Consider the following 23,862-nt stretch of genomic DNA (forward strand, 5'->3'; position numbering starts at 1 on the left):
GCTCATCATCAGCGACACCGTAAACGTCGGTTTAACTCCTTGATCCCAAACTAGTCCGGCTTTATCAAAGCGATTAGAGTTTGAACACTCCCATGTTGTTTCAACAGGACGCATTCCTGTTTTTGTCTCCTAACCAGCATCACTGCAAACATAAACAGGTTAGAATTCCTCTAATAGCTGCTTGCAAAACACAAAGCAACACGCAGATTTACCAAATCTTCACTCTGAGCCAACAGACTCGACCCGATTCAAATTAAAACGCTTCAAACATCAAAGCACCATAAATATGGTTCATTGTTTTAAACCATTTTACTGTTAAAAGGTTTGAACCAGAGGTGTCCAAAGTGTGGCCTGGGGGCCAGTTTTGGTGCCTGAACTGTTTTTTTTTGTGGCCCTGAGCTTCAGGTCCAGAATGATACAAATTAGTTTCAATGCAAAATGTTCAGTATGACACAAAGTATTCATCTATTTCTAACCAAAATGTCATAATTAGAACTGTGTCATGAAAAACAGACTCTGCTGAACCCAAACCAGCTTTTATTTCATTTATTAAACTTGGATAAATAAAACCTGTTCTTATAACTGAGTCCAAATTCATTTGAAAACTATTATAAAACCTCTAAATACAGCAAAGGTGCAAAATCCTCTTTATTTTTTCATAATAATTAAAAATAAAAATAAATAAAATTGCATGACGACTATTTGCTTCCAGGCCTTTGATTACTTTTGATTTTGGCTGGAGTTGTACAGTCCTGGTTTAAAACATGCATGAAACTGAATAAACCAGACCAGGCAGCTGCAGTTACAGGACTCAGGGTGGGTGAGGTGGTGGTGTCCCAGACTGCCCCTCCACCCATCACTGACCCACAGAGGAGAGGAGGGTGGGGGGCAAATGTAGGTCAGTCGTCGGGGCAGCGTCTGCTGCTCCGTTAAAAAACACAATGTATCCATCCTAAACTCTGCTGATTTATTAACAACAAAACACAAAGGAAAACCTTTAAATAAGTGACGGGAATTTAATACTTAATTTGATGAATGAATTACAACATTAATGCATTTAATTGCATTTTTCTAACATAGAAAATTCCGACCGGAACCTTTGTATTTGTGTGTGTCCAGTAGACCCATAAATCTGATGCACGAGCTGCGTCCGCTAACAGCAATGGATGATAAAACTGCTTTTCTTGTCTCACTGGGTTTGATTTCTGCTTTTAAAACAATCTGAAACAGACCATTGACTTGTTCACGTTGTGCTAACCAGACTTAGCCGATATGCTAAGCCACTGAAGCTAAAGTAGCATCCCACTGCTAAACATGTAGCAGTGGCACAGATGCTAACGCTAACATCAACGGTTCACAATATGATGTTTAAAAACAATAAATATTCTTGTTGTTGAAGCTAGACTCATAAATCTATTTACAAATATCAAACACCAAAACTGGTTTTTAAGGTTTTCTTAGTTTTTCATTATAATTAAAAATAAAAATAAATAAAATTGCATGACGACTATTTGCTTCCAGGCCTTTGATTACTTTTGATTTTGGTCGGAGTTGTACAATTTTAATAGAGTTCCACCACTAGTTTCCAAACCCAAACTGAAAGGCGGTTGTGTTCATAATCCTGTTGGTTTTTATAACAGTTGCTATTTGGGCTGATTTTTGCAGAGGAATAACCCAAATGCTGTCTCAGCTTAATGTTATGTTAATTTTGCAGGGTTATTTTCCCGTTTTGATCCGTTTGGATGGAAACCAAACAGACGCATCAAGTATGCAAGAGGAGGGAGCCTGTTAGAGCAGCAGGGAGGCTGGATTAATGCAGACTAACGATCGAAGCAGAGCAGCAAGAAGATGTATGCGAGGAGTAAAACTGAGCAGTGAAACGGCAAATCACATGGGTTCAGTATTCGGCAGGAAGTAGCTGAGTACGTAGAGCTTGAAACAATGAGGAGAAAGAGCCGAATCCAGACAGTAAATGTATCTGATCAGGTTAATGTGAGTCAGGAATGATAGACCAGAGGAGACGATGAGGCTTATTCTGTTACTGAAGGCCAGGAAATGATACTGAATGATTCTGAGCTCCTTCGTTTTGTGGGAACTTTGTCCTCAAGAGGCGAAGGGCATCTTATGGCAAAGATGAGCCTTTAACTGCAATTCTTTGCTGCAAAATCAGTAATTTTAGGCTGTTTTCACACTTTAAAGTCCTGTAGTCTTTGTTAGATTGGAGACCAAAAACTGCAACGTTTTGCTCCATTTCCAGCAGCTGCGGTTCAGATGGTCCAAAACCTTTGAGCAGCCTGTTCCCCTTCTCGCCTGTGGGGGCGCTGCACCAACACCCTCTGAAGAAAATGACAAGAACCTCCAAAAAATAGACTGAGCGCAACTTCCTTCTTCACAAAATATAAACAAAAATGGAGCGGTGTCAGATTTCAGCAGTTGGAAGATTTCGCCTTTGTCTTGGTAAAAAAGCTCAAGTCATTTCTCCTGCTAGCGCTAGGCTAACACGTCTGATTTGGTTGCATTTACCCAGAATGCCCTGCTTTTGGAGCAGTCTCCGGTCTGCTTGGTGTTCACATATGGATTCAAACCAAACCAGAGTTCACTTCAACCAAACTGAGACCGAAGTTTGAAGGCGAACGAGAATCTGAGTTCAATTCGCCACAAACAAACTAGACTTTTCAGACAAATTAGCTCCAGATTCATTAAAGCAAACTAAGCTGCAACTATCAATAATTATTCTGACGATTTATCCACTAAAGAAATTCAGCAGATTTCAACAGAAAGAAACCTGGTATGATGAACTCTTAGCTCATAACAATCACAAAATAATGAGGCAACTGGTGAATAGATGAGGTCTGGCAGAGAGCAGAGTGTTTTTATCTCCCAGTGCCATTGAGCCTCTAAACGGTCCAGTAATGCTTCACCTGATCGCCGGTCTGAGGACGCGCCAGACTGGAGATCCTTCACTTGTTCCCTGCTGTTCTCAGCCCAACGTGAGAATTTCCTGCCAATCTGCAACACCATTAGAGGGATCAGTGTGCGGTCGGTCGGTCGGTCGGTCGGTCGGGCTTCAGAGAGTCCGTCACAAACTCAGAGGACGGGGAAATAAAACACCGTCATTTTTCCATCCAGCAATTTCTGCAGTTCTGGTAACAGACATTTCATTTTGCACATTTAACAATTTCAATACACTGCAAGTATTTTTATCTAATTTCTAGAGAAAATATCTTAGAATAACTGAAATAAAAAAACTTACAAGTAATTTTTTAGCAAGATATCAGCTTATTTTCAGCCAGCATTTCATTTATGTTGGTGAAAAACTATTAGTTCCACTGGCAGATTATTTTTTATAACATTTTCCCTCATTGCAAGGGAAAAATAAAAATTACTGCCTAAAAACACACTCATATTTTGCTGAAAAGTTACTTGTAAGATGGTCTCATCTTAATTCAAATTATTTTAACTAGAAATTAGTGCAAATATTTAAAAAACAGACACTAAGCAGAGTTATATTTTATTATTTTAATACTGGTGAGATTTTGTGCTTTAGCTTTGATGCTAGACTGAATAAATATCGGAGGATCATCGCACCCTTGCAGAAAGAAACCTGCAGAAAACTTGAAAAGATTGCAAAAAAAAAATAAAAAAAGATTTTGAATTTGAAGGACTTACCAAAGACACCAGAAGCTGGAAAAGCCATTTTAAAAACGCCGAGCAGATCAGACTGCAAAGGTTACCAAGAAAAACAAAGATCCTGCAGCTGCATGGCTGCCACTCGCCTGGTGCTTCGCTAATCGGCGTCTCCGCCGTGCAGCAGCCAGGATCAGTGTCAGGATAAAGTCGCCGCTTGGCTGATTTCCTAAATTCCCTCATTTTGCCAAAGCAAATAGGCAATAATCCCAAACCTGCCAGAGTCAGAACGGCATCAGCAGCAGATCAAAATGCTTTCTGTGTGTGTGTGTGTGTGTCACGGTGTGTGTGTGTGTGCGTGTGTGTGTGTGTGTGTGTGTCACGGTGTGTGTGTGTGTGTGTGTGCGTGTGTGTGTGTGTGTGTGTGTGTTTGTGTGTGTCTGTGTGTGTATGTGTGCGTGCGTGCGTGTGTGTGTGTGTGTGTGTGTGTCACGGTGTGTGTGTGTGTGTGCGTGTGTGTGTGTGTGTGTGTGTGTGCGTGTGTGTGCGTCTGTGTGTGTGTGTGTGTGTGTGTGTCTGTGTGTGTATGCGTGCGTGTGTGTGTGTGTGTGTGTGTGCGTGTGTGTGCGTGTGTGTGTGTGTGTGTGTGTGTCTGTGTGTGTATGTGTGCGTGCGTGTGTGTGTGCGTGTGTGTGCGTCTGTGTGCATGTGTGCGTCTGTGTGTGTGTGTGTGCGTGTGTGTGCGTCTGTGTGCATGTGTGTGCGTCTGTGTGTGTGTGTGTGTGTGTGTGTCGGCACGCCAGCCTTTACGCAGCCCATCATGCAGCTGGTGGACACAAGACCGGCTTTCATTATTAACTCCTGACTTATCTAAAGGTCAGAAAGTTGAAAAACTTTGGAGTTTTGATTTTGTAAACACAGCAAAACCGTTGTCTTCTCTCTTTTTCTAAATAAAGATTTGCTCGCTTTTCTTTTTCCTGTCTGGCTCCAAACTTGGAAAGTACCACTGTACTGAGACAAATCCGGCAAAAAAATAAAAATAAACAACTTCTGTCTTCTTCAATCTGCTTTTAACTCCTCTGATTGGTTGCAGAGGACCTTTGCAGTTTCAGGAACAAAAAAACATAATAAAAACATAATAATCATCAGTCGGTCGATCAGGAGACATTCTATAAGTAAATGAGTCTCTAGAAAGTCCCGGGTGAAATCTGTGGTTAGTGAGTTAAACAGAAACCTCCCACTACAATAACCAAAATTAGCTCAAAGCCCTTTTCTCATTTAAACAACAAGCGAAGGGAAACACAGATATTAGAAAAAACCTTCAAAAGGGCAGAAATGTCTGCAGTTGACCAAGTTTTTAAAATTGACTCCTTTCAGATTTCAGGTGTGGCGTTTAGTCCAGGTAACTGTGATCGACTGATTAATTGATTATTGTGACAGGCTTAGTTGGTGCAACATAAACATGAAGCTACCAGAGGTTTGAATCATTTTGGCTTTAACTTACTCAGTGATATTTCCGGCATTTTTGAAGAGAGACAAAAGTTTCCGTCTTCGTGCCGCGCAGTTGCTTAAACCCAAGAAGAAATTCCTGTCCCTTAAAAAATATACTGTATCGTAATAAGCAATAATTCAATTAATCGCATGATAAATTTACTCGAAAATGGTCTCAAAACAACTCGTTTGTTGTAATAACTTCCGGGGAAATTTATCGCCCAGCATCCTGAGAAAGTGTGGGTTGTGCAGCAGCAACGGGATCCAGGTGCTGGAGCGGAGCCAGAAGCTGCGTCCCATTACGCAACGCTCCTAGATCGTCCCGGCTGCTGCAGCAGGACGGTGAGAAACGGCAGAAAACGATCATTACCAAAACCCCGAGTCAAACAACCAGAACCGTCAGGAGATCCGCTTCCAGGTTCCACCTGTTCTGCAGCGTCGAGCCGTGAACCAAACCTTCAGCCGCCGCATTTAATTCAACCACAAAAACCTTTTTAAAACTAAATAAAGAAACATCAGTGCTTTAATCTTATTTAACTACTTCGGTCCAGACAGGGAAACTTATTTCATCAGATTTTCTGTTGATGTTTAAGGTTCCAATATTTTTTCTGAGGCCAAATTTTCCAAATTTCTTTGAGGCAAACTTTTAAGGAAGGAAAGGCTGAAAAAACAGCTGGACAAACAGCTTGATCAATGTTTGGACGAACAGATCGATCAATAAATGAGTGGATGGACAAACGGCAGAATCACAAAATGGACGGAGGAATGGAGAGACGGATGGAAGTGAATCTTTTACATAGTAAAAAAAACAAGAAATAGTAAAGTTGGAGTCACTTATTGCAAGAAATCTAAGTATTTATGCAGATAACAGGACAGGAAATGGGAAGAAAAATTAAATATTAATAATAATAAAAGAGGAGTAACTGGACCTCTAGTTTTCTTTCCATGCACTGAAGAAGATGAAGACTCTAAATGTGTTAAATTACAGTTCTGGATATTGATGTGAATCCATAATTTACAGAAATTCTATTTTTTGTGCAGATTAGATGGGATTGAATAATTAAATTCTGGCAAAATGACAAATGAACATCATTGTTATTAAAGCTGCAGTAGATAGCGTTTATTAAAAATTTTACCTATTGGTAGGAGAGATAAAAATTAGCTCTTTGAGAGTTAAGACTGGTGGTTTTGGCTCACCTTTATCAGTGAGTACATGAGGATGATTAACAGCGCTAAGACCCGCCTCCTGGCTCAGGGAGGAAGTTGATCTTTTTGCAGGTTATCTGCCTCATACCCACAGCTGGGTAGTAAATAGTTACATTTACTGTACTGGTTACTTTTATTTGAGTAATTTTATTATAAGCCATTTAAACTCTTAATGGAGTAAATTTCTGGATTTTTTACCCCCTGAATGGAAAACAAACATGTTTTAACCAAAACTTTACCAAATACAGACAAAACACCAGCAGTTTTTCCTAAAGCTGAAATAAGATTTTTTTTTACTGAAATAAAATATTTATTTTGGCTGATTTTGTTATTTATATGAATTATTGTCATTTATTTTCTTAAAATACCCAAATTTCCACTTAACTTTACTTTTTGGTCTGTCTGATGATGTCACTTTTGAGGATCAAATAATTGATCATTTGATCAGTTTCTCAGGACTTTAGTAGAAATTTACCAAATACTTTGTTCCTCTTATTTGAGTCATTTTTGCACCTTTTTACTTTGACTTGATGAAAAGTAAGTTGAAGTAGAGCTGCTTTTACTTTGGTAACTCGTCATACTGTCAGATTCAACAAATGTGTATAAAAAAACATACATGCATTTATTAAAAATGAATAGAAGATCCAGTATGCAGCTGCAGAACATGCACAAGATCAGTTTGCAAACCGCAACACGCCTTAGAAAGGGGAAGTTCATGCACACCAATAAATAAATAAATAGATAAATAAATAAATAAATCCGCAGCACTCACCTGCCCAGCTCGTCTCCAATCTCGTAAAATTCCTCCACATTGTCCGGGTTGAACACCGTCATGTCGTCCAGACTCTCCCCGTCCTCCTGCGTCTCTTGGCGGCTTGTCGCAGCGGCAGCGTCCCTACCAGCCTCCGGTCGGGCCGGGGACCCGGACGCCGGTCTTCCTCATGGCTGTGGCTCTGTGGTGCGAGTGAAAGACACCAGAAGGAGGAACAGGAGAGTCAGTGCCTCGGTCAGAGATGTGAGGGAAACAATGGGATCCCCAACGGGCTGGAGGAGCCTGCGCTCCGGACCCACGACCCGCCGCGGTCCCTCCGCCCGGTTCTCCGCCCGGTTCTCCCCCCGGTTATCCGCCTTCACTGTCGCATCCTCAGCTCATTTGCACAGACATTAACAGCACATCGTCACCGGTCCGGGTGGAAACAGACACCCCGTGGGGAGCTTGGCGTAGCCCTGGGAAACCAGCTAGGCTACGAGTCCAGGGAGGAAAATGACCGTTGGAGTCATTTCCGAGTCCTTTCTGACAAATTAGGAGCCGGACAGGTGTCCGAACCCGAGCTGCGGGCAGATGAACTGCAAACCGGCTCATAAAACCACCAGAGACCCGAAACACCGCGGCTGCTCCAACACAAACCAGCAGCAGCTGCTGCCCTGTAACGTTTATTCAACCCTCTGCGGTCCGAAACAATCCAACATAAACGCAGCTCCTGACCATCAGCGCCCCGTTTCAGCCCCCAAACTGAGACACATTCACCGGGAACCGGATAAAGGCTCTTACTGTGAGTCCCGCTGCGTCCCGCTGCCGAAGGAAGCCGAGATTTCAGGCGTTTTGCGGGAGGCGGTGACCCGGTTTGGCTCACGGAAGACAAACGCTGGAACGGGAGAAATCAACGTTAACAATGTGAAGCAGGCTACTGCAGGTGATGCCTTCGCGTTCTGTGGGAAATGTGGCTTCAGGGGGAAAGACAAGTGGACTGCAACCTGCGGATACTTCACGGCGCTTCTCATTAGTAAACAGGCGAGTTGTAACGTTAACCAGAAAGAGTCGCTGTGCTTAGGGTGAATATCTGCTATACTCAATACGTGGAAGAATTAAGAAGTGTAAATGTCAGTTTTTTGCCGTCACGTGAATGCACCAGCCCAGTGAAGGGTGTAGGAGTAGAGGTGGCCGCAAGAGGGCAGCAGAGATTTCACTTTTACTGCATTTTAGGCACAATTGAGAATAGAATGAGAAAATTTTAGTTTAGTTTTTTGGCTCAGGGCCTTATTTGTTTATATTATCATTATTATTATTATTATTATTATTATTATTATTATTATTATTATTATTATTATTATTATTATTATTATTATTATTATTATTATTATTATTATTATTGTTGTATTTTGTGTAGATGTTACTAGTTACTTTGCCCATCCAAATGAAAGCCACAAGAGGAAAATTACAAAGAAAATGCATTATTATTATTATTAGATTTTATCATTAAAAGTTAGTAATAAAAGTAGAAAAATATATTTTTGCATCTAATACAATTTATATAGCACTAGGTTTTTCTTTTTTTCTATTGTTAGAAACAGATGAGCAGAAATTTAAATATAATTTTTTATGCAAATCTTTTTTCTATTCCTATTACAGTATTGTTCCAATACAACAATCTCGTTGTCCTACATCTAGTTTTGGAAACATGGAATACTTGTTTTTGATAAGAGTACAAATTTCAAAAAATATATGTAGAGTAATTATTTTACTGGAATGTAAAACATAATTTATATCCATAGTTTTCAGATTGTTTTACATTGGGCTGCCTTTAGTAAAACCAGGATTTTCTTCTATTAATTACTTGAAAAGTAAACACAAAAATATTACTGAAAATGTTTCAGACAACTTAAAAAGTTGTCTGAAACAACTTTTTAAGTTGTTTAATCGGCGGATTATGGACTTTATGTTGTTTTCTGACAACATAAAGTCCATAACGATATTTTCTACATCCTTGTTTTTTATGGTCACTTCTAACTGTGAAAGCACCAACAACCAGGCAGACGACTAACTGACCAGGAACCCTATATAAACCCTATATATATATATATAGGGTTTAATTTTCCAAATTTATAAGATTCTTTGAGAAACTTTCCAGCAGCTTTCAAATCAACTTATTTTATGGTTTCCTTCCAGAAAGGAAGTTACTTCCCAGGTTGTTGCTGGATGTAACTTATAGCAGCTGCTATTTGGAAATGTGTGCATAATACATTTATTAAAAATACATTCCAACAAGAATTTGATGCAACACCTATCTGTAAATGTAAAAATGTTCATATTTCTTTGACTTTGTACATATTTGAGTTGACACACAAATACAGCTGCAATTAAAATATTAGTAGATGGATCAGTTTTTAAAAAGTGGTAAAAGCAAAAATTAAAGAATTGCTTTGGAATGAAATGAGCTCAGAAGAATATATTTGCAGGGCTGCAGAAGGAACAGATTACAGGTGAGCAGTGAATGCAGAGGAGACTGAGGACATCTAGTGGGCGGAAGGAGTACTGCAACAATACGTCTGATCCGGATCCATATAAATATGTAAAACGGACTCAATTATTCACTGTATTCACCAGGGCTGACAGAATACAAATGATTTTCACAGTTTTCTGCATGAGGATTAATGGTTCAAAGACATTTTGAAACATTTTTTAATCAAAATGCCCAAATTTAAGAAAGTAAAAATGTTTTAAAACATTGACAATATGCAGTTCTAAAATGCAGAAATGGATTTCTAGGTGAGTTATTATGATCCTAAATAAAACTAAATAGTTTAAACTGCTTTAAAAAGGTTTTTCATTGAGTTTTTCTGCATTTTCATTGAATTATGGAGAAAATGTTCATATTTCAGGTCTCTTTATTACAGATGAAACATCTGAAGTGTATAAAAAGATACAAAACAATCAGAAGTGCAGTGTGGTAAATCAGAGGAAGTGATCATATATCCCATCACCATAATAACGATGCAGCAAAACAGCACAACAGAAAACACGAAGTTCCTGCTATTGCGAAAGGCACTCGCAATACAATCTGCCACAGTTTGAGGCGATAAATTCATTATTTAAAATGAAAAGCAAACAGGAATTATTGCATCTTTTAGCTGCCATGCAAAATGTCAAATTATCAGCATCCAGAAAAGGTTCTGTTGTGCAAGATCCAAAGTAACAAAAGATTAACAATGTCATCTTTTCTGAAAACACCAAGAAGACGCAACAAAACTTTTTCCTTTTGACGGGTTTGACTTGAAAATAAAAACAGATCCAAGTTCAACTTTGATTTTCAGCATCAAATAACCATAAACAGTCATTTACAACATGTAAGCTTTAAATATCTTTGGTTCATCATCAGGGACAAAATTTGCATCAACTGGAATTGGGGCAAAAACAAAAATTAAAACTTAAAAAACAAAAAAACAAGCAACCAAAAAATGCATATACAATTTTCTGTTAAATATTTGTGTAAATACTAAAATATTAAAATATAAAGTATAAAATATTTACTTAAGATTTGTTCATTGACAGAAATCATCCCTGTTTCAACCAAACGAACATATTATCATCTCCATGTTGTTTCAATTTCAGGCTTTTCATTCAAAGGTGTGCAGATCAAGTAAAACAGCATTTTAAACGTCTTGTTAAAGCATCCAGCTGCAAAATGACAAAGACAATAAACAGACGACTTTACGTGACTTCTGATCAGAAGATAAAACGTTTTCTGACAATATAAAGTCCATAACGATGTTTTCTACATCCTTGTTTTTTATGGTCACCTCTAACTGTGAAAGCACCAACAACCAGGCAGACGACTAACTGACCAGGAAGAGCCAGAGAGCAGGGAAGCCCGACCGGTCGTGTTCGTAGTGTCTCTATGGTTTGACAGAAACAACCAAAATGGACGAACTCAAAAACACAAAACCATAAAAATACTTCCTTGGAGCTGCGGTGCAAAAAATTACTGATCAATATGTAACCAGGCACATTTTAAAACTGAAGAATAAGTTTGTTTTTGTAGGTGTTTCAAATCCACAAATAGAGAAATGAAATAAAGAAGTAAAATCAGAAAATAAAATCCTTCTGGTTTCAACTATAATAGCCTCAATATTGAGTTTTAATATGAAAACTGCAGGGAAAATGTTTAATTTCTGTAATGACAAAACCAATATTTGGGGGGTTTTGATTAATCCATTTGTTAATTAAAAACCTTTACAATAAATAAATAAATCACACATAGAATTATGGGAAAATAAAAAAGTAAAGCATCTCTGCTTGGGATTCAAACCTAAAAAAATAGAGATTTAAAGAGGAGCAGCAAAAAAAAATGAGGTGGATAATCTGGGGGTCCCAGTCTGGAAACCACTGCTCTGGGGTGTACTTAGTTATTTTATAAAAAAAAACGATTTAATCTTTTCCATTTTTGCTTCATCTTTGTGTTAGAAATAATGACAGGTAGGAATCTGTTGAACGTTTTTGAACTCTTCAAGTTCGATCACATTATTTCTTTGCACCTCCTGATGTGCATAATAACTCTGACGATGTTTAGAACGGCTGCATGTGCTACAGGTATGTAACTATAATTCTCACAGAAACTTTTCACGATTGACAGCTGATAAGTTGTTCTCTATCCAACTGTGTTTATGTTTCTGAAAAACGACTCGTTTCAAAAACGTTCATATTTTTGACACACACTGTGCTGTTACTTAGTGACCACAGCGGGGCGCCATACAGCTGGTTTTATTGCTGTACAATGGCTGCTGGAAAACACAAGTGTTTACTTGTTGATTTAGCATCCAGAAACCAAATCCTGCATTCTGGTTGATTGTGCAGAAGGCTCCACTTCTGCTTTTCAAAGAAGTACGGTTGTATAATCTTGCATGTGTTTACAGCCGTTTTCACGTGAGTGTAATCGTTGAATTGGGGGGCGTCGCCAGCAGCAGTTTATTTGGATTTAAAGTGACAAGAGGTCCTAAAGCAGCTCATTCTGACAGGAAATCCCATTATCTAAAATGATTTTATGTTAAAAATGTAACATGTTTTGTACAGACCACTGATCTTTCCTAGCCTGTTAAAGAAATCACAAATGAAGAGAAAAACAAGAGTAAAGTACTGACAGCAGCGTGTCTTTGCTGGTTGTTCCCTCTTTACGAAGCTCTGCGTTGCCTCTGGACTCCCAGGATTACGAAGGTCTGGGCAGTCTGTAAACATGATGACACTCTGTGTTTCCCAACACGTTAAATCACTTCCAGCCTCTGGTTTTGCTGCCTGGAAGCTCATTGATCTGTTTCTGTGTCTGTTGTCAAGTAGATCCGTCTGTTAGTGTCCCATCTGCTGGTTCCTTCAGGTTCAAACTTAAACATTTGAGGCCAGTAAACCGTTTACCTCTCGGAAGTGGCGGCTGCCGATCCTTCAAATGAAACTGTCAGCGAAAAAATTCCCACAAAAACCTCAGCGATTCTGTTTCCCTTCAGAAGTTTCATTGGCTTTCATAGAGCAGCGTCGCTGAATGTCCTGTACATCTGCAGCGAGGTCACCTCCACGTCCGGTACCTTCAGGTGCTGGGGCCGGCCCGTCGGGCTGTAGCCCGCTGACCGGCCCATGGGGCTGAACCCTGTGGCGGCGCGGCCCACCTGGGGGAAACCCGACGCCCGCGGCCCGGCGGGACGCCTCAGGAAACGGCCCGACGTCACCAGGTCGCCGTAGCCCTGCGCGTGGGAGAAGGCGTAGCCCGAGCGGCGGGAGCTGGTGCGGCGGATCCGGGAGCGGCGAGGCGGAGGAGGAGGTGTAGCTCTGGCCTTTCTGACCTTGAACATTACCTGAAGGTCAAAGGAGGAAAAGAAAAGAATGAAAAACTGTCTGGAGTGGAAGTTGGAAGGAATGTTTGGATCATCAGAACGATGAAATACTACAGAGTCAGGTGTTCAACCTTCACCTATTATTGTTACTGCTGGGTTGTTGATCAAATCAGAAAATAATCCTTTTAACTCTTTTTGCACTTTAGCAAAAAGCCCAAAATAGCATCTCAATGCTAAACAGGTAGAGGCAGAACAGATGCTAACAGTTCACATTTCTAAAGAAGTTCCTGAAACTCAGGTAGAATAACACTTTCAGACCTAAGTAACAAATAAAAACAATAAATAATTTGAGCTCATATTTACTTATTCACTAATTTAGCATTGAATATCATGTCGCTTCCTTTAAAAGAACGAGGCAAATGGCATTTCAGGAACGCCGCGGCTGAACATGCAAAGCGGTTCCTGATGTTTCCTGCACCTTGTCGTTGATGGTGGGGCAGAGCTGAATCAACAGGAAACGGCAGGTAACCACAGGAAGTACGCACAGGATGGAGGTCAGGATGATCGTCAGCCAAATGTTGGGCTGGTTCAGAGAGTTTCGAGCCGCTCCTGCAGAAACAAACAAAACAAAATGAGCTTTTGAAAAAACATCAGCAGGTTCAGACATTGATGGAACTTTAGTTATTGTGATAAATGGTAAAATTGTAGTTTGAGGCAATTTTCCAGTAATATAAAAATAATAATGGCATAATAGTGCAAGAACACATCATCTCAGATCAATAAACTTTAAATTTTTATGAACATTTAAAACTGGAACTTGAAGACATTTTAAATATACAAAATAAATCAAAACAACAGAAACAACAAATGAAATCATCATAAAGTCATTGAAACAAAACGATTTCAATGACTGAAACAAGACTGAATACTTTTATCATCCAGTTTTGGTGACAAGTGAGAATAGAGAAAAGATAAATCATGCAAATTGAAGTTATTGGGCTTATTTTAGTTTATCGTGTGATTAATTAATTTATTGCGAGAGGCTATTCTGTATTACTGCAATCCCAGTCCAGTCAGCTGACGGATCCTCACCTATGAAGGGGAAAGCTGATGGAATGACGAGGAACATCCCGTTGCTGTTCATGGTGAAGGTGACGGCGAAGTACATGGCCAGACTTCCCAAAACGAAGAAGGTGTTCACTGCCGTCCAGTAGGACATCTCCAACCCCAGCTACCGACAAGCAGACAGAACGTCACCAAAACGTTCACTTCACTCTGTACATTCCTGATCAACAGTAGACAACAGGCTGTTCCTCCGCACCTGGATGCTGACGGCAAACAGCAGGCAGGTCTGCGTGAGCAGGGCGAAGGACTGGTAGTCGGCCACGTCCTTCCCGTCGCTCCTCACTGTGTCCTGCAGCGCGGCGTACGGGATGAAGAACAGCACCAGAGAGCTGTAGCAGCTGTGGACGGCGCATTTGAAGAAGGCCGTCTTGCTGAAGTACAGGCTGAGTTGGCCGGGAATGTAGAGCTGTGGGTGCTGGAAACTCCAGGCGTCGTTCACATCCTGACCAGCAGAGGGAGACAAAGGTGAAGACCAACTTTTAGGTATAAATTCCTTTTGCACAAATCAAGCAAATGACACAAGATTAAAATTTAGTTTTGTTTTCTGGAACATGGATCAAAACTCTATGAATCAGTTAATCTAAAGTTGATTGATCTTATTGAAAGGTTAACAATTTGTGTTTTCTCTTGTATGAAGACAATCTACCGTCTTTCCATTACATAAAAGGCTAAATGTTTGTGCGTCAGTTAAATACTGACTGAAAAAACAGAAAAGATGTTTTCTCATCTTTTCATAACATCCAGCTGAATGAAGCCAGAATGAAACTTGTTGAGTTTCTATTATTCAAATCAGAACCGCATGACGTGTGTTTTAGGGACTGTTTCTCATATTATAATATGGCCGCCATCTTTGTTTATATATCAGCTGGTGCTGCTTAATGATGGCCAGCGGCGCCCTCTGCTGCATGGAGGCAAAATTACAACAATAAAAGAAGGCCTAAGACGGTTTTATTAATAGTTTGCCGATTGGAACTAATTTATTCTAATAAAACATAATAAATGGACTAATTGTTGACATTATTACCTGATCAAACAGGCTCATTCCCAGAACAGGCAGCGCTGTGTACATCAGGTTGTAGAGCGTGATGAACCACTCGTCATACACCGTCTGAAAGAGCAACATCAAGTTCAGATTTCCTATTTTCCTGACGGGTGAAAAACAGACGTTTAAATGAAGGGACTCATCGTCGGCTGTCTCACCTGCGCAGAGAATCCGCAGAAGAAGGCAAACCAGAAGTGGACGAAGGTGAAGGTGAAGTTCTTGTAGAAGAAGTAGCGTAGGAATTTACACATGCGCAGGTAGGACCAGCGACCGTGCACCAGCAGGAGGCGCTGCAGGAAGCGGAACTGGGCGAAGGAGTAGTCGCTGGACAGGACGGCCTGCATGCCCTCCTGTCCTGAGATGCCAACACCAATATGAGCCGCTGGGAGGAGGCAGAGAGAGAAATGATTTATTTAATAATGAATTAAAAACAGAGGGACACTTGCAGATATATAAATAAAATTGGATGGATGGATGGATGGATGGATGGATGGATGGATGGATGGATGGATGGATGGATGGATGGATGGATGGATGGATGGATGGATGGATGATGGATGATGGATGGATGGATGATGGATGGATGGATGGATGGATGGATGGATGGATGGATGGATGGATGATGGATGATGGATGGATGGATGGATGGATGATGGATGGATGGATGGATGGATGATGGATGGATGGATGGATGGATGATGGATGGATGGATGGATGGATGGATGATGGGATGATGATGGATGGATGGATGGATGATGGATGGATGGATGGATGATGGATGGATGGATGGATGGATGGATGGATGGATGGATGGATGGATGGATGGATGGATGGATGGATGGATGGATGATGGATGGATGGATGGATGGATGATGATGGATGGATGGATGGATGGATGATGGATGGATGATGGATGGATGGATGGATGATGGATGATGGATGGATGGATGGATGATGGATGGATGATGATGGATGGATGATGGATGGATGGATGGATGATGGATGGATGATGGATGGATGGGATGATGGATGGATGGATGGATGGATGGATGATGATGGATGGATGGATGGATGGATGGATGGATGGATGGATGGATGATGGATGGATGGATGATGGATGGATGGATGATGGATGGATATGGATGGATGGATGGATGGATGGATGGATGATGGATGGATGATGATGGATGGATGATGGATGGATGGATGGATGGATGGATGGATGGATGATGGATGGATGATGGATGGATGGATGGATGGATGGATGGATGGATGATGGATGGATGATGGATGGATGATGGATGGATGGATGGATGATGGATGGATGGATGGATGATGAATGGATGGATGGATGGATGGATGGATGGATGGATGGATGGATGGATGGATGAATGGATGGATGGATGATGGATGGATGGATGGATGATGGATGGATGATGGATGGATGGATGGATGGATGGATGGATGGATGGATGGATGGATGGATGATGGATGGATGGATGGATGGATGGATGGATGGATGGATGATGGATGGATGATGGATGGATGGTTGGATGATGGATGGATGATGGATGGATGGATGGATGATGGATGGATGGATGGATGATGGATGGATGATGGATGGATGGATTGATGATGGATGGATGGATGGATGATGGATGGATGATGGATGGATGATGGATGGATGGATGATGGATGGATGGATGGATGGATGATGGATGGATGATGGATGGATGGATGGATGGATGGATGGATGGATGATGGATGGATGGATGATGGATGGATGATGGATGGATGGATGGATGGATGGATGGATGATGGATGGATGGATGGATGGATGGATGGATTGATGGATGGATGATGGATGGATGATGGATGGATGGATGGATGATGGATGGATGGATGGATGATGGATGGATGATGGATGGATGGATGGATGATGGATGGATGATGGATGGATGATGGATGGATGGATGGATGGATGGATGATGGATGGATGATGGATGGATGGATGGATGGATGATGGATGGATGGATGGATGGATGGATGGATGATGGATGGATGATGATGGATGGATGGATGGATGGATGGATGGATGATGGATGGATGATGGATGGATGGATGGATGATGGATGGATGGATGATGGATGGATGGATGGATGGATGGATGATGGATGGATGGATGGATGGATGGATGGATGGATGGATGATGGATGGATGATGATGGATGGATGGATGATGGATGGATGGATGGATGGATGGATGATGGATGGATGGATGGATGGATGGATGGATGGATGGATGATGGATGGATGGATGGATGGATGGATGATGGATGGATGGATGGATGATCTTTATTACAATGAAACCCTTCAGACTCTAAGCTGTCATCCCTCTATTGTCCAGTAGGTGGCAGAAAAACGCTGAAAACGTGGAGCATCAGTTTTGTGTGTAAAATCAAACGTCTGTTCTCAACAGTAGATCAAAACTAGATGCTGTTTCTGTCAACATGAAGGACAGAAACTGAAGAAGTTATGTCTTAAATAAATTTCACCATTTATTGCAGAAAACATGAAGCGTGAATGTATTCAGTTTACCGTACTGAGTAAAGCCAGTTCGGTTTTGGACGCAGTGGTACCTTTGATCATGCTGACGTCGTTGGCTCCATCACCGATAGCCAGAGTTACCGCCTTCTTGTACTTCTTGACCAGCTCCACCACCTGGGCCTTCTGCAGCGGCGTCACCCTGCAGCAGATCACCGCTTTACACAAACACGCCGTCCTGAGGAACTCCAGCTCCAGGCTGCTCTCCAAGGCGTACGCCTGACCCACAGAAACAGGAGCATTGCTCATGAATATCCAGGTTCACTGATTCATTGGCCAGTAGAGGGAGCTGTAACGTACCAGGCTGTGTCCGTTGATGACCAGTCCGTACTCCCCATTGGCCTCCTCGTCTTCAATCAAATTTTTACTCTTCTCCTCTGGCAAAAGCAGGCTGTTTGCTGCTCCGTCTGGCTTCATGGAGTTTTGTGCATTTCTGCTCCAAAAATCAAAACCACAGCTGCTTAAATTAGAGCTTGAAAATGACTTGGCTTCATAAGGACATTAGAAACGTTCCTCTGACCTCAGTTCTTGTCGGACATCCTCAGGCGAGTGACCCGAGACGATGAAGACGTCTTTCATTTCCTCCCGCAGCAGGTTGCATGAGTAGCCGATGTTTTCTGCCGTTTCTAAAAGACAAACTAAAGCTGAACAAACAAGACTGGACAATGTCACTTTTTAAGACCTTTAAAGACCTTTTTCTTGCCATCTTCAAGTTTTGTCTGATGGAAAAAAACTGCAAAATGTAAGACCTGTGATTACTGCATTTAAGACCAACTTACATTTTATTCATTTTAACATTTTGATTGGACAACTGGACACCTTGAAGAAAGGTGAATTGACGATGGCTTTTTATCTGAAATAGCTCATTTCAAACAAAGTTTTCCATGAAATACCTTGCTTGTCACCAGTCAGAACCCAGATTTTGATGTCTGCTTTGGCCAGTTGCTCAATGGTCTGAGGCACTCCGTCCTGCAGCTTGTCTTCGATGGCTGTAGCTCCCAGCAGCTGCAGACAACACAAACAGCAACACGCATTAAATCCAGTCCTGCTTTTATCTGTTTTACACCAGGTATTTATTCCTCTTCCTACCAGCAGGTCCTTCTCTATCTCCTCGTATAGCTCATCCAGTTTGCTCTCCTTGTCTTCCAGCGAGACGCTCGCCTCATGGTGGCGCTGTCTCCACTGAATGAAATACTCCTCGTCCAAATCTTTGTAGGCCAGAGCGAGCGTCCGCAGTCCCTCCCCTGCAAATTCCTGCAGATCAACATGCACATACTTATAAGGATGAGCCGTGAAAACATGCGTCTCTGCAGCGAACGCAGCAGCGATAGCATCTGAAGATACAAACACAGTCAAACTCCAGCTGTGTAAATCATAAAGATTCCCATCTAATAAAACCAACAGTGGGAGAAAAGACAGACAGTTTGGTTCTGAGTGTTTTTTTCTGTGTCGTAAAGAGGATGTAAGCTCACAGACATCAAGTGGACAGAGAGAAGAGGGAAAGCATGTGAAGAATGTGATCTTTGTACAGAACGAACCGACTCTTGAATGAGAAGGTTGTGATGACTGGCAGAGTGAGAACATGTAGTGACCAACGTTGTAGCCAGCAGATAAAAGCGAGGCTAGCTAAGCTAATTATGCTACTTCAGCTGTAAGTACTCCAGTAAATATTGCTGATATTTATCTTAGTATCACACAGAGGTGGGTGGAGTACTTAAACAAATTGTCGTAAAGTACTTATATTGTTTTTCAGTTACGTAGGAACGAGGCAAGAGCTTGTTGTTGTCATAGCAACTCCATAGCAACTGCCTACCAAGATGGCTGCCAGTTACAAAGTTCCAGGAAGTGTGACGTCACATGAGAACTATGTATGTATTGATCAATTGACGTTGATCACGTGTCTCTTGCGATATATATTGTTATTGATTGATTGATTGATTGATTGATTGATTGATTGATTGATTTCCCAGCCTGATCAGTCGTGCCAACAAGTGGAAACCCAACATGAGGAGGAAGAGAAGCTTCACTGACGTTGAGGTGCTCCGTGGTGACGTCCATCAGCTTGCTGCAGGACTGGTGCAGCCTCTCGTAGATGATCGTGTCGGCGCCTTTGCAGTAGAGAGAGAGCTTCCCCTCCGGACTGCGCACTGTTTACACACACACACACACACACACACACACACACACACACACACACACACACACACACACACACACACACACACACACACACACACACACACACACACACCAAAGTCTGTGTTTCATTTAGCTGGAAACAGAAACTAAACGCCAAGCAGCTCAGAAAAAGCCAGGCTTCTCACCGATGACGGACATCCTCTTGCGGACGTTGTTGAAGTCGAGGATCGCCAGCAGTTCGTAGCTGCGCTGATTTCCCATTTCCACGATGGAAATGCTGTCGGGGGTTCGCGAGCGGAAGACGAATCCAAAGTTTCTGGCCGCCGTCACGAGCGCGCCTTCGTCTGGAGACTGGGCCTGATAGAGAAGCTCTCCTGCAGGAGAAACAGGGTGACTTCCTGTTCCAAACCACAGAGAAACGCCGGCACTTTCTCCACCCACCTTCCTTCTTCTCCTCGGCCATGACGGTGTGGCAGAGCGCCAGCAGCCTGAAGAAGGCGTGGACCTCCGGGTTCTCCAGCTTCACCGCCTCCACCAGCGCGTGGTCGTAGAAGACGAACCGCGGGTCGGCCAGCGCGTTGAAGGAGAAGTCCACCGGGTGTTTATGCTGCAGGTCAGGAAGTAAACGGATCTCTGATCTGACGACAGGATGAACATGACCCAACAGCAGCTTCTGACTTAAAATGAAGCTCAAACCTTCTACAGAACATCACAGCTGCTGTTTTTGAGTCTTGTATTTCAAAATGTTTTATTATAATATACATTATTCCGACTTTATGACTTTAGTCTGGTAATACGACTATCCTCCTATTTACATTTTGTAATATAATGACTTTATTCTCCTGTTATTACATTTCAATTCTGTTATTAAGCTTTTATTTTTATGTTAAGCCTTTCAAACAAATAGTTTTTCTCTTCGCTTTGCCCTAAAACTACTCAGATAAACAAGTAAATTTAATTTTATTAACTTACCTCAGAAATATCAAGTCTCTGACCTGTGTAGTCATAAACATCTCCTGCAAAAGCAAATATACACACTGAACACATTTCAACAAATAAGTAAAATACAGAATAACAATAATAACAGCATGAAGGAGCGAGCGAACGCCCTGGATGTTGCAGAAGTTTATTTTTCATGTCAGTTTAAAACCAGCAGAATGAGGCTCTTCCTCTCACCATAGGACTTCCCGTTGATGGAGCATTTGTTGAAGATCATGATGTTCTGGGTGAGCGTCCCCGTCTTGTCGCTGAAGACGTACTTGATCTGACCGAGCTCCTCGTTCAGCGTGGTGGTGCGCGCCTCGGCCGGCGTGTCGCTGCGGGAATAATACATCTTCCTGTCCCAGTCGATGTAGAAGCTGTTCCCCAGACGAATGATTTCCACACTGCACAAAGACGCAGCCCATATAACATTTGGTGCTTTTTTTATGTTAAGTGGTATAAAAGTGTCTGGACAGGCCACCTGACGTAAAGCGAGATGGGCACCACGGTGTTGAGGATGATGATGTAGGACCAGAAGGTGAGGAAGGCCGAGAAGCCGGCGTTGTCTTGTCTCGGCAGGAAGACGGTGAAGTTGGAGCCGTTGTTCACCTCCCAGATGTAATTCCCGATGGCCAGGATGGTGCACATGAATGCCAGAAAACCAAAAATCTACAGAACAAGAGCAAAAAGCTTCTTTATTGTCAGGGATTTGTAGATTTCAGCAACAAGGCAGTTCAAGGTGCTTTACATCATAAAATACAAAGTCATCAATAATTAGCATCTAGCTGAGATCAAAACGTTGCTTAGTGTCTCATTTATTATGTTTCAGAAGAAACTTGAACCAGCTGGTTTATTCCAGATCTAAAGGAAGTCAGTGTTTCAGATGTTTTTCAGTTTTCTGGAAGTTTGTTCCAGATTTCTGGTGCCTAGAAGCTGAATGCTGCTCCTCTGTGTCTGGTTCTGGTTCTGGATGCAGAGCAGAACCAGAACCAGAGGAGCTGAGAAAACCCGTCTCCACTTTGACTTTTATGATTTAGTGCCATGTACTTTAGTTTAAGGCCAGACAATCAGAAAATAAGTCATTATGTAATTGTGAAAAACAGATTATTTTATTTAGGTTGTTCTAATTATTCCCAACTAAATTCATGTTTAACCACCAAATTTATTGGCAAATTAAATAAAATCAGCAATGATGCCCTTAATTTAATTAAAATGTAATTATTATTATTATTATTATTATTATTATTATTATTATTATTATTATTATAGTTTTAATCCAGCAGGAACCAGGTCGCCTGGTTCCAAGGTTGTTTTTATTTTGTTATTTAAACTTTTTTCCAGTTCCAGTCTTAAAATGTCTTCACAAAATTAAAGTTTATTGGTCTACAAGAGGAGAAGTTTGCATTTTTTATTATTATATAAAGTTATATAATTCATTGAATTACTGGGACAATTTATCATCCAGCAAGATGTTCCAGTTATTGGGCGTCTGCCCCTTTCTACTGCCGCCCTGGGCAAACACTCAGTTACTAAACAACTGAATAAAACAAAAAATGTTGGATAACTTGTTAAAAAACATTTGGGTTTTTTAAAAAGTTTAAAACTCACACATAGAACCAGAACGTTCATCAGACGGTCGATGCTGGTTCTCTTGAAAGTGCTTTTCCCACTGTTCTGCATCAGCTTCGTCTCCTGACCTGCAAAACAAACAAAAAACTGGTCAGATTTTCATTTATTTTAGTTTTTTATATTGAAAACCTGAGCGAAGCGCCTCGCTGACCCCCGAACAGCACCAGGCCGAAGCACCAGTCGGTGTTCCTCAGGGTGCAGCCGCGCAGCAGGATCTTCTCGTTGTCCAGCGGGTATTTCTGACCGGCGAACGCCAGCGTCCCGTTGAAGCGGTCCAGACGATTGTTGGGGGGTTCGCAGCGAACCTCGCCTTAAACGAGACACAAACGCAGAAAATAGTAAAGAACTGTTTCAGCACTTTTTAGACCCTTTTTCTAGCTTTTGGAAGTGGATTTTAACAAAAACGGAAGAATATCACTACTTCTACAAACGTCTCCTCAAGTAAAGTATTCGGTAAAACTTACTGATCAAATTGTCAATCATTTAATGCTTAAAAATTACATCATCAGGTGGATCTAAATATAAAGTTAAGGGAATAATTTGACAATAATTCATATCAATGACAAAAAAATAACAAAATGAAGCAAATCGGTTTTTTTCAATAAAACACTAAAAAACTGCAGGTTTGTGTCTGAATCTGGTGAAGTTTTGGATTAAAATATGTTTGTTTTTCATTCAGTGGGCAGAAAATGCAGAAGTTTTACTCTATAAAGAGTAAAAATAGTTTCTAATAAAATTACTTAAATAAAAGTAAAAAGTACAGCGCAGTAAAAATACTTCTTGAAAGTAATGTTTTCCCTAAAGTTACTAATGTAAATGTAATGGAGTAAATGTAACTAGTTACTGGCCAGCTGTGATTTCTACCATTAAAATCTGCCAGTTTTTCGATGTCGTCTCCCAGGTCCCCAGTGACGGGAAGGGCCTGCTTGACCTTCAGGTTGGTCTCTCTGAAGAAGAGGAGGAAACAGACGGAGGGAGAAGGGAATGAAGAAATAAGTGAATTATTTTCAGCAATGAGTTACGTTTCAAATCTAAAAGTTAACTGACCCGTCCAGTTCTGCCGTCTCGATGTACACGAGGTTCAGGGGTTCGCTGCTGGAGAGCAGCAGGAGGTCGGCCTGAAATAAAAACACTTTCCAGTTTCCATTAAATGTTTCCAAAGTTTGTTTTTGTCACATAGAGGAAATTATGCTAATATTTAAATCAAACAATAGTTTTAATCATTTCCTAGTCGACTCTTTGCCGTGTTTTATTTCAGTGACACTAACAGAAATAAAGTCAGTTACTAGACAAGAGAAAACAATCTCTTGAGTCATTTTTATTCACTGTGTGACTAAAAGGTTTAAAAACACTTAGTCATTAGAGAACAAGGCAAAATGCAGAGGACCAAGTGCACAACCTAGAGGAACCCCTCCTTATATG

General features: G+C 41.2%; 2 protein-coding genes across 2 annotated transcripts in view; both read right to left on the reverse strand.

Moving 5' to 3' along the window:
• dapk1 (death-associated protein kinase 1) overlaps positions 1 to 8,012 on the reverse strand; it is a 62,028-nt gene extending 54,016 nt beyond the window's left edge. The window contains exons 1-2 of the mRNA XM_055039368.1: positions 7,877 to 8,012; positions 7,097 to 7,277 (exon numbers count right to left, since the gene is read on the reverse strand). Of these exons, the coding sequence (XP_054895343.1) occupies positions 7,097 to 7,158 (62 nt within the window). The 5' untranslated portion in view covers positions 7,159 to 7,277; positions 7,877 to 8,012. The remainder of the gene's footprint in view (positions 1 to 7,096; positions 7,278 to 7,876) is intronic.
• A 1,960-nt stretch (positions 8,013 to 9,972) lies between these two features.
• Positions 9,973 to 23,862, reverse strand: part of LOC129366102 (phospholipid-transporting ATPase ID-like) — a 40,580-nt gene continuing 26,690 nt past the window's right edge. Inside the window, exons 8-28 of the mRNA XM_055039717.1 lie at positions 23,488 to 23,558; positions 23,305 to 23,387; positions 22,592 to 22,750; positions 22,420 to 22,508; positions 21,293 to 21,480; positions 21,007 to 21,215; positions 20,803 to 20,846; positions 20,272 to 20,437; positions 20,016 to 20,204; positions 19,723 to 19,838; positions 18,781 to 18,945; positions 18,585 to 18,696; positions 18,212 to 18,317; positions 17,992 to 18,124; positions 17,727 to 17,910; positions 15,247 to 15,470; positions 15,071 to 15,154; positions 14,243 to 14,488; positions 14,014 to 14,152; positions 13,400 to 13,530; positions 9,973 to 12,942 (exon numbers count right to left, since the gene is read on the reverse strand). Of these exons, the coding sequence (XP_054895692.1) occupies positions 12,613 to 12,942; positions 13,400 to 13,530; positions 14,014 to 14,152; positions 14,243 to 14,488; positions 15,071 to 15,154; positions 15,247 to 15,470; positions 17,727 to 17,910; positions 17,992 to 18,124; positions 18,212 to 18,317; positions 18,585 to 18,696; positions 18,781 to 18,945; positions 19,723 to 19,838; positions 20,016 to 20,204; positions 20,272 to 20,437; positions 20,803 to 20,846; positions 21,007 to 21,215; positions 21,293 to 21,480; positions 22,420 to 22,508; positions 22,592 to 22,750; positions 23,305 to 23,387; positions 23,488 to 23,558 (3,168 nt within the window). The 3' untranslated portion in view covers positions 9,973 to 12,612. The remainder of the gene's footprint in view (positions 12,943 to 13,399; positions 13,531 to 14,013; positions 14,153 to 14,242; positions 14,489 to 15,070; positions 15,155 to 15,246; positions 15,471 to 17,726; positions 17,911 to 17,991; positions 18,125 to 18,211; positions 18,318 to 18,584; positions 18,697 to 18,780; positions 18,946 to 19,722; positions 19,839 to 20,015; positions 20,205 to 20,271; positions 20,438 to 20,802; positions 20,847 to 21,006; positions 21,216 to 21,292; positions 21,481 to 22,419; positions 22,509 to 22,591; positions 22,751 to 23,304; positions 23,388 to 23,487; positions 23,559 to 23,862) is intronic.

This window comes from Poeciliopsis prolifica, unplaced genomic scaffold (genome assembly GCF_027474105.1).
Source record: "Poeciliopsis prolifica strain line A6 unplaced genomic scaffold, Auburn_PproV2 SCAFFOLD014, whole genome shotgun sequence".
NCBI classification, from domain to species: Eukaryota; Metazoa; Chordata; class Actinopteri; order Cyprinodontiformes; family Poeciliidae; genus Poeciliopsis; species Poeciliopsis prolifica.